Below are 10,658 nucleotides of genomic sequence, written 5' to 3' on the forward strand. Positions count from 1 at the left end.
GGAGTCGGGGCACCAGCTGCTGGGGCAGGGACAGGCACCAGCCGTCCCCGGGAAGCCTCCACCCCCGCCTGTCCGCAGAGCTGCAGCTGCCAGCCCTGGGCTCTTCCTGCCGCTCCTGGTCCTGGACCAGCTCCCCTGCGGGGCCTCGCCCGAGCCTTGGCGGTTTCTCAGGACCCCGCCAGGCCTCACCCCGACAGCACCAGTGTCCGCGTCCACTCTCAGGTGGATGGGAAGGAGGGAGGCCCCCTTTTCACGTCCACCTGCTTCCCCAATCCTGCTGACTGCCCGGGCGTCCCCGACACCGGACACCATCTCTCCCTGCGGTCCTGCGCCTGACCCCTGGCCTCTTCCTTTTCAGTCTGGCCCCCCGTGAACCGCCCTGCACACCTCGGGGTCCCTCCCTCCCAAGCCGCACACACCCCGGCCCCCGGACAGACCCAAAGCTCCGTGGTGGCCGCCTACCTGAGGTCTCCCCCAGAATCCGGGGGGGCTTGCTGTCTTTCCCGTTGTTGCTGGGCCTGGGGGAAGGCTCCGTTGTGCTAGCCCCAGCGGGGACCCTTCTCCGGGGATCCGGGGAGGCAGTGACCCCCTTGGTCTGCAGCGTGATGGAGGTGGCCGTGGTGGCAGCGATGGTGGTGGTGGCCACAGTCGTCTTCCGTGTTTGTAAGATGGGGACCGTGGTGAGGCCATGCACGCCCGGGAAAGTGTTGGCCTCCGGGGCCTCCTCATCCCCCGTGGGCCCCCAGGCGATGAACTCTGTCTCTGTCGTGGGCCTGCTGCCCCTGAAGTCGAAGCTACTGAGACCAGTGTCCTGCACGTGCCTCTTCCCCCGCCGCAGGAGACTCTGGTGCTCGGGGGCCCCTCCGGCCACCGCGGAGGATGAGGACGAGGAGGAGGAAGTGAGGGACGGGCTGGATTTGGCAGCAGCTGGGGGCTTGGCGAGCCCCCCTTTGGGCACGAGGGAGGCCACCTGGTCTCTGGGCCTGTGGGCTCTCCTGGCACGGGGCATCTGCCCATGGGCCCGCTCCGCCCGGGGCGCCCGAGGGCTCCACACAGGGGCAGGGAGCCGGGACGGCTGTCCACTCCTCAGACTCCACAGCCGCGGGGGCCTCTGCGGTGGTCGTGGCAGGAGCCGGAACTCGGGGCCTGGGCCCAGGGACTCACAGGACGGGAAATCCACAGCAAGCTGCAGCATGGCTATCAGGATCCAAGCATGGCTTCCAAGGGAGCGGCCCGGCCAGCGGATGGACATGGAGCTGCGAAGGAGAGAGAGGAGAGTGGTCAGCAGGGCGGGCAGGGCTCTGGCGGGGCCAGGTGGTCATCCTCCATCAGGACAAGGTCGTCTTGCAGGAGAAGCTCAGCCTCAAGGGCAAACCCCTCCCTCTGAAGGTCACTGGAGCACCTCCCTCTCCACCTTGAGAAGACAATGCCCTCCAGGTCCCCAGGAGCTGCACCCAGCCAGCTGACAACCACAGGGCCCATCTCATGGGGGGAGGACCAAGACCCAGTGGACCCCCATCATCCCCGATGTGATGACCTGATGACCTGCCAGTCCCCCTCCTTTTGCCCGTAATGACAGGAGGCACCAAGAGGATACAGACTGAGAACCACAGGACTGGCCAGCCTCCGGCCGGACTCCAGGCCCAGGTGCTCTCCTCTAGGAAGCACAAGAGGCTCACTGCCATTGGCCATCGGCTCTCCCAAGGCCTGGGTGGGACGAGGTCTGACTCGGGGACACCCAGCCAGGCAGATGCCGGGCAAGGAGCAAACAGTCGGTGGCCCCTGAGCACCACCTGCATGCACTCTGCAAGGCCCCTGGCCCCTGCCCTGGCCCCTGCCGTGGCCCCTGAGGTGAATGTGACTGTCTTAGAACTGCCAGGGCCTTCCTCCCTGGACGCCAGCCGCCCGGGCTGGGCCTCTGCCGAGGTCACAAGGGACCTGAGACCTGTTCCAGATAAGCTGGGGGTTTACTGATGCCGAAGTGCTGGTCCTGCTGACATTTCCACCCCTGTTTGTCCCGGGTGCACGTGGCCTCTGAAGCCCTCTGTCCACCTCCTCAGCCCCGGGAGCTGCAGAAAGCCCAAGCCCTGCAGAGCCTGGGGGAGGCCGAGCTGGGGAGGCCGGAGCTCCGGGGAAGCGTGGTGTCCACGGCCCGTGGAGCAGTCCCCAGAGAGCCCAGGCCTGAAGCCATCTCCAGGAAGGTGGACGCTGGAGCATCACAGGAACATCCAGAGCACAGCACAGAACCACGTGGCAGGCTGGGGGACGCGGGCCCACGTGCCCTCTCCCACTGCATGGATAACTGAGGACTGATTACAGGTGCCATTCAAACTCAGCTCTTGTCACACCCTCAGGTCTGAAAGTTAAAATGAATCCCCAAAACTCCACGCTGCTGTGGTGGGGGTGGGCAGGGCGGCGAGCCTCCGGGACACGCAGGCCACTTTTCCTTATAGGTGTCATGTGACTTTAAAAAGGATGGGATTGGGATGAGTGTGAGCACCCTGTCGAGTGTGCACACACATACCAGTGTGCAGCAGCGTGTTCATGCGTGTGTCAGTGTGTGTGCTGGGTGTGACTTCGACAATCCTGTATGTGCCTGTCACAAGGAAGAGACCATGTGCAGTGTGTGTGTCAGCATGTGTGGGTGTGAAGATGCGTGTGACTGTGTGTCTACAGATGTGAGTCAGCCTCACGCACACCATGCCTGTGTGTCGGTGTGAGAGGGGAGTGCGCTGCTGTGCCCCGTGTGCCCCTGCATCTGCCCATGTGCACCCGCACGTGCCCACGTGTGAGATTGCCTTGTGCCTGCATGCCAGTGAGTGTGCAAGGCGTGTCCGGGAGTGTGTCAGTGTGTGCAACTGTAACTGGGTCCCAGTGTGTGCACAACCCTCCAGGGCCGAGGCCTCCTGGCACTTGGGAATGAGCTGGTCCCCAGGGGTCATTGAGATGTTGAGAGAAAGAGCCTCACATTAATGAGCATTAAGTATCAAAAAGGGCTAATCCCCAAATAATAAGGCCCTGGTTTTTTAATCAGAATCAAAGTGCTTTGCTCCAGAAATTAGGAAGTGTTCATTATGCTAATGCCTCTGCCCTGGGTTGCTGTGTTGTGCAATTTCCCTGCACAAGCAGCCGAGCTTGGTGCAGGGACCTGGGCCATCATCACTGCACGGGGGACATCTAGGTCAGTGTGAAAGACCCCGCACGTGCTAAAGGCAGCTCCTCTGGGGCTGCTGGTGACCTAGCGAGGGTGGGAGATGGTTGACAACACAGCTTTCTCCCCTGCCGTGCAGCTGGGTGGGAGTCTGGCCCCAGGGCAATGAGATTCTGCTTGGAGTAGGTGCTGGCCCCACCAGGCCCCACAGGAAGCCATGAGACCCTCCTCCCAGGCCCCACTAGGACTCACGAGGTCTTACCAGGCCCCAGGCCCCCAGGCCCCCAGGCCCTACCCAGCAAACTGCATTAAGAGCAAGCAAGGGCACAACTGCCACCATCCAGACTTGGAGAAAGATCGCCCCAGGAAATTAAAACCACAGCACCTAAGCCTGGGCCTGCCTCCCCGGCATAACTTCACACACAGGATATTTCTGTGATTTTTCACCAATCACGGGCTGTAATTGGTTACCATAGAAACCCCTCATTTCCTAGACACCCAGCTGTTATGCAGAAAACCAGCCACGGCCACGTGGCAGGGGAGGTGGATTCGCTTCTCCCCAAGTCCAGCTTCTTTTTAAAGTGACGCATTTGTTCAGAGGGAAAATAGAGAGCTGGTGGGCGAGTCAGGACCAAGCCTCCCCCTTCCCCGGCATCCAGGAAGCCCTGTGGGGACCTTCTCCCCCAGGAAGGCCCAGGCTGATGGCGTGGCCTGCACAAGGGCACCAGGGGCCCTGTACAGGGGCCAAAGGCCCCGGACTGTGCTTGGCCCCGGGCCCAGCCTGGCCCTGAGTGCTATCAGGAATTTCTTGGTCTGGAGAGCAGCACCTCCAAGGACCCTGAGCAGCCACGCCACTTCCCTGTGGCCCCAGCCAGCTCTGAACCAGGCGGAAGCCCAGGATGCTCTCTGACCTGTTCAGGGCTGGACGCCCCCAGCTGCTCTCACTTCATGAGGAAGCCATCTTGGAGGGGCTCACCCAGGGAGGGACCCTGGTGCTGTCAGCCATGCACCAAGAGGTGGGGGACCCCCACACCCGAGGAGGGAGGCCCCGCAGCACGGCTGCCCTCCGTAGTGGCCCCGGAGGCAGGCAGAGGTGGGGTCAGCTTCCCCAAACTCCGGACCATCCACAGACCCCTTAAGAACATGTCACGGCCTCACACCCACAAGGAGAGCATCCAGCAGAAGGTGGAGAGTGGTCAGTGCTGCAGGGGGCGAGCCCGTCACAGCGGTGGGAATGCACACAGGTGGCAGGAAGCAGCTGGGTGAGTCCTGGAAACAGTTAGCACTGCCCAGCAGCTCCACTCCCAGAGGCCCACGGATGTTCAAGGCAGCACCTCAGTGACCCAGAGAGAAAACTGCCCCAGCGCCCATCCAAGCGCACAGCTAGGCACAACAGAACATTGTTCAGCCATGGTTAGGGCAGGAAGACTTGGCCAGGGACAAGGATGGACCCTGAAAATACTGCCCTCGGTGAACCCAGCAAGTCACATTGCTGCGCATCGGCTGGTTGCTCCGTGCAGAACGTTCAGAACAGGCAAATCCAGACAGGAAGTAGGCTGTGGCTGAGGGTGGGGAGGACGGGAGCTACTGGGATTGATGCGGTGGCTGCATAGCCCTAAGAGCATCCTCAGACGGCTGGCCTGACTGCTTCCTAGGGTCCACGTGACACATGTCCATCAAAACTCAATACCAAGAAAGGCAACGGGCAGAGGAGGGGTGTGTGCAAGGGTGCTGAGGGGCCAAGGTGGGCACGTGCCGACCCTGGACCCTGACCTGCAGACCCTGCCACCACGGGCAGCCTGGACCTGCAGGTTCCTTCCCGCAGTGCTCACTGGGACACCAGGAAGGAGCAAGACCCCGTCTCTGCTCAAGGGCAGCACCAGGCCACGCCCTGCAGGGCCCGGCCAGGGTGGGCTCGCCTGGCAGCCTCTGATGGACACTTTTCTAATGAAGAATGACACCGGCAAGCACCCCGTGCCCAGGGGGAGCTGCCCGTCTCCCCGTACTTCCCAGTGTGCCACAGCCCTTCTCTCCTTCCCTTTAAATTCTTACTGAAATTTCCTTTCCCCAAGAATCGTTTCAGAAGACCCAGAGAACTGAGATTCCATTTGCTGCCTCCGTACATTCTATTCACAGAAGAACATCACTGTCAAGCAAGGGAGACAAGGTCAGCTCTTCACCCAGGGTCACACCTTACGGAGACCTGTGGCTAGCAGCGAGCATGGGCCTTCTGGAGGCTGCTGGTCCCTCGCATGCTGGGGCACCAGGGCAGGGAGGACCCAGCCTGGGCGAGCCCTGGGGTTGTGCAGACAGGGGCCACCTCAGAATCTGCAAGGTGGGACGAGACCTCAGAGCCCTGCAGCAGGTGGCCGGTCCACCCAGTTCTCTGTGGATTCCCACTCCCCTGCGTCTCCACGCCCTGGCCCTGAGCCCCTGTGAGGTCAGAGCTGTGTGTTGGGGAATCAGCCAAGCCTGGGCTTTCTGCTTCACTCCGCCACCCCCAGTGTGCTGGTCCTGCCCAGGGGACAGCTACAACAGGTGTCTGCTCTCCTTCCCTTCTAAGAAGATCAGGTGCCTGGGATCGACAGTTCTCAGGGCAGAGCTAGGAACAACCCAAGGTGCGCTCAAGGACTCGGTGCGCAGCACAGACAAGTGTTGGTCAGTCCGTCTTCCTCTGTGGAGTCCCCACGTCTGGCAAGGAGGACCCTCACCTGGTGCACAGGACTCACCTGGGAAACTTGCTGGTCCTACGACGCAGTCCCCAGGACCCTGTACCCAACGCATCTGGACTGCCCCCCACCCATTTCATGGAGCTTGCTAAACAAATTTTTCATCTTAGAATAATTTTTACACAAAAATAAGAAGAGTGCACAGAGTTGCTGGGACTCAGCTCCCAGTCCCACTGTGGGTCATCTGGGTCCCTGTGTACCTGTCACAGCTCAGGGGCCAACATCAGGACAGCTGGCCGCGTGCTCAACCACACAGCTTGCCCAGATCTTGCTAGTCCACCACACATCCTGTGCCTGGCCCAGGTCCCCACCCAGGACACGTCACCTCTGTCTTGGGGCTCCTTGGGATGCTCTCGGCCATGACAGTTCCTCAGACTTTTCTGCAGTTGGATCTTGGTGACTGTGGAGTCCTGGGGAGCTGCTCCCTGCCTGGCCCTCTTGGGGTTCACCTAGCACTTTTCCCACATCAGACTGGGGTGACGGGCTTGGCAGGTGGCCACGGGGGAGGCACCCTCCGTACCCCTTCCCATGCAGGGCATCTGCCCACTACAGGCCCCTTCCTGTTGAGGCCACTTTGACCACCACTCTGGAGGTCACTCTGTGGGCACCTCTGGAAAGCACCCCTGGCTCTCATCTTGGGGACAGGCCCCTGGCACAGTGCACACAGGGGTTTCCTGCCTCTTCACGATTCCCCACTGAGAGCCAGGCCAGGCAGGAGGGCAGGGTGGGAACTGACTGTCCCCACAGCAGGTTCCTGTGCCTTGGGAAGTCCCCAGGGAGTCAGCAAGGAGAAGCCCAAGCCCCAGGGCACCTCACTGACCAGGACTTGGCCAGGGAAGTGGCGGAGGCCTGGGAGGGGCGAGGCCCGTGCAGAGCCCTTCTCCTGGAGGTGGCAGTGGACTGTGCTCTCTGCAAAGACGAGACGGAAAGGGGTGTAGGATGCAGTCCAGGGGCTGGAGGAAGAAGTGACTATTGATGTCCAGGGAACAGTGGCCACCATGCCCAATGCTAACCTTTGGGAGAGTGAAGCTTCAAGGTAGGCGGGCCTTCCTACGGTTGGAACCTTAATGACCCCAGAGGCCCACGTGGGAGAGGCTGAGCCCCAGCTTGGTGCTGCTAGGAGCGGGTGGGACCCTTAAGAGGTGGGGCCTGGTGGGAGGTCTTTGGGTCACGGGGGGTGTGCCTGAGGGGGACTGCTGGACCCCAGTCTCTTCCTCTCTCTTTTCCTTCCCGGCCATGACCTGAGTGGTCTTGCTCCACCCCATGCTCTCACCATGATGTCCTGCCACAGGCCCGTCCACCATGGACTGACCCCAGCGCCATGAGCCAACAAGCTCCAGTGTCTGGGTGGGGAGCTGGGTCCTCCCGGCCTCTTCCCTCCATGCTGACCTCTGAGAGAGGTGTGTTCCAGGAGGACGAGAATCTGTGCCTGAGGGGAAGCGAGGCCTCGGTGATTGGTGGGAAGTGGACCCACCACCCCTAACCTCTCCCTAGAGCCCACGTTGCCCAGTCCCCAGAACTTCTGTGCCCGAGAGCAGGATGCCATCTCCCCAGCACCTTCCTTTCCCCCAGGCTGCCGGTCCAGGAGGGTGCAGGTGGCCGCCCACGGGGGCCCGGGCAGCGACCTCCCTGCCCTGCTCAGGGACGCCGCCCTGCAGCTGGCTCAGAGGGGAACGCACTTTCCTCAGGAGGCAGCGTGTGGCTGCTCCTCCCTGAGCCCTGATTCATCCTGACGTCATTCCGATGTCCCGTCAGCGCTGCGCCTCTCTGCCTCCCATTTAACATGATTGAAAACATCCCTCCCTTCCAGGAGGAGCCACAGCAGCCCCACACGCCAGACGCGCACGCCATGTGTGACTCCCGGGGAGGCAGCGGCACAGGGTGACACTGTGGCCGCAGATGGGAAGCTCCGGAGTGGCAAGAGGCCTTCCGAGGCCCCTCCCGAGGGTCTGCCTTCTTCCCCCTCCTCACCCCGAGTCCTGGGGTCATCTCAGCGCCCACCCCCGTGATGGCTGGGCCCAGTCCTGCTCCAAGGTCAAGGCCCAGGACTTCCCCTGCTCCAGAGGTAGCTCAGAGCCAGGGGTCATGGGGCAGGGATGGGGCACACACTGAGGCAGCACGGGCCTCCCCCGACTCCAGCAGCTGAGCCAGCACCTGTGGGGAGGGTGTGCTGCCGTGGCTTGTCACCTCCCCTGGCAGTCACAGGATGTTCCAGCTGAAAGGGACAAGGACAGGGTCCCATCCGGCCTGCTCCAAGACGAGCTCCTCACCCTGGGGCCCTGCTCCCAGGGGGCTTGTGAGCCTCGGCCAAGGGCTCCACAGCCACACTCGGGGCGCCGTGGGCCAGGCACAGGCTCTTAGTTCTGCACGTGAAGCCGCCACATTCTGCCGAGCACGAGCCGGGAAACAGCTGCAGGCCAAACCCTCAGAGCCAGAGGAGGCCCCTGTGAGACCCACAGATGGACGGCCTGGCTGAGACCACAGCATGGTGGCCTCAGATCTGGGCCCGGAGTCCAGGACTCAGGAACCCTAAGGTCTCTGTGCTCAGGAGCTAGATCCCAGGCACCTCTACCTGCAGGACGAGGGACCTACTAGAGAAACCAAAACCAAAACCTTAACCTGGAAGTGAACCACTCCTGGGCAGTTGGTGCCCAGGGTGTGCACAGCACCCAGGGGCCACCCCCATCCTGTGGCACAGCAGGCCTCAGCAAACTACCCCAGAGCCTCGTGCAGGCCATAATGCAGGGTGTCCTGTGCCTACGTGGACCATGTGGACACACCGCTGGTTCTCGCCTAGGAATGCCTCTGACCCTCCATAGCACATGCCGAAACATCTGCAGACACGGTTGTCACTGTCCGGGGGTCTGTGGCATTCTGTGGTGCAAGCCAGGAGTGCAGGGAACCCCTGCAGAGCAGAAAGCCCTACCTCAGAGACTTCTCCCACCCCAAACGTCCCCAGGGCCAAGGCTGCGGAATCTGTTGCAGGACGTCTCCTGTCCCTCTCATGCCTGACCAGGCCACAATGGTCATCTCACCCTCAAGAGGAGGGAGGCCCACAGATGACCCAGCTCTAAAGCCACGTGGCGTGGGGGTCTTGGCATCTTGGCGCTGAAGACTACCAGCTGTGTGAGCTCGGGTGCTCCTGTGACCACTCTGTGCCTCTGTTTCCCCACCTGAAAGGCAGCCTCAATGCCTGTGCCCTGGTGGCAGGGTGTCTTGGGGACAATGCAGCCTGGCTCTTTATAAGAGAGCCCGCGGGACCCTGTGGAGCCCTTCTGAGGAGCCGCACATGTGGAGGAGCCCCTCCCTTTCCTGGGTGCTGGAGCAGGGAGCCTGCAGGGTGCTGGGCCGGAGGCTGCTCCACAGCCTTCGCAGGGGCTCGAAGGACAGGAAGGATAGCAACGCGCTGGCGTTCTGGTTGCCTGGGCAACGTGCCCGCAAGCATTCCGGAGGAGTGAAGTGGTGACAAGCTGTGGGTGGGCAGGACAGTGGGTGGCAATGTTCTGAGGCCCAAGTCGGGAGTCGGCTTCTGTGTCTAGCTGAGCCCCCGCCACGGTGACCCCACCATGGCCCCTACGGAATGCCACGGCGGTCAGCGGGCAGGCCACCAGCTCCTCGTGCGGGTCTCCGGGCCTGCTGCACCTCCCACATCCTCTCCTCTCGCGTCTGTGCTCTTGGGGCAGCTGCCCAGCTCCCCGTGGGCCTCCCCGCCAGGAACCCTGGACCACGCCTCCTGGGCTCCCGGCAGTGAGGACAAAGGTCCAGGACCGGCCCCTGCACAAGCTGGCCCATCCCAGGGTCGGGCCCTGTCCCTTCTCCATCTTACCCTAAGCGACAGGCTTGGATCAGGGCTGGACCGTCCCTGCTGATGGGTACTTCGCTCCGGGAAGTCAGCTTGGAACAGGAATCTCGGAGCCCTCCTGAGTCGACGTGGGTTCTGCACAACCCCTCAGAGTTCTGGTCTGGGGCTTCCCGGGGACCCTGGGGAGGGGAGGGCCCTGTTCAGCAGATGCAGGACCCTTGTCCCAGGAAGGCCCACGCAGCAGCTCCGGGGGGAGCCCAGCACGAGGGTGTCTGAGGCTCCCTGGGGGCACTGGGGGAGAGCTGGGCACCATGAGACCCGGCCCCTCCCAGAGCCTGGGTCCCCTGGCCAGGGCTGTCTGGCCAGGAGGACGCTCAGCGGAAGGTTCTGAGCCATCGCGCAAAGACCCAAGAGCCACCGCAAGGATGCATATTTAACTGCAAGAAAGCAAACCCAGGACCGAGGGTGGAGGGAGAGACGGTGAGGAGCAAAAATACAGCCCAGGGACGGATGGAGCCTCGCCCGGCACGGAGCCTGCGCCTCGCGGGAGCGGCTCCTGAGGTCCTCTCAGGAAAAGCGGCTGCTACTCTCCCCCAGCAGAGAAAATGAACACACCCAAATAGTAGCCGCGCCTCTCTGCAAGGACGCCTCTCAAAAATACGCAGAAAGAGAGCGGTGCCCGGAGGACCCAGCTAGTCACAGAAGTCCTCCCGCAGGGACGCAGGACGCCTCCCGGCCTCGGGTCCCGGGGTGATGCCCTCCTAGTGGACAGAGTTCTGTGCCTCACTGAGGCTGGCCCTGGGGACAGTCTTGTCGCTCAGCACTGAGAATCTGTCCCTGAAGAGGGGACTGAGCGGGAGCAGATGTCAGGGTTTCGCCAACTTCCAAAGCACCTGCTGCAAGCCCCACATCTTCACGGGAAATGTCTACTTTGGGTTTGGGGCCATTGTCCTGCTGGTATTTATGAAACTGCATC

At 62.3% G+C, this 10,658-nt stretch overlaps 1 protein-coding gene across 1 annotated transcript in view; it reads right to left on the minus strand.

Moving 5' to 3' along the window:
- The window catches only part of Ajap1 (adherens junctions associated protein 1), a 66,038-nt gene extending 55,865 nt beyond the window's left edge, over positions 1–10,173 (minus strand). The window contains exons 1-2 of the mRNA XM_048783749.1: positions 9,707–10,173; positions 463–1,256 (exon numbers count right to left, since the gene is read on the minus strand). Of these exons, the coding sequence (XP_048639706.1) occupies positions 463–1,252 (790 nt within the window). The 5' untranslated portion in view covers positions 1,253–1,256; positions 9,707–10,173. The remainder of the gene's footprint in view (positions 1–462; positions 1,257–9,706) is intronic.
- Positions 10,174–10,658: the final 485 nt, after the last annotated feature.

The sequence above is a fragment of the Marmota marmota genome, unplaced genomic scaffold (assembly GCF_001458135.2).
Source record: "Marmota marmota marmota unplaced genomic scaffold, marMar, whole genome shotgun sequence".
Taxonomy (NCBI): Eukaryota; Metazoa; Chordata; class Mammalia; order Rodentia; family Sciuridae; genus Marmota; species Marmota marmota.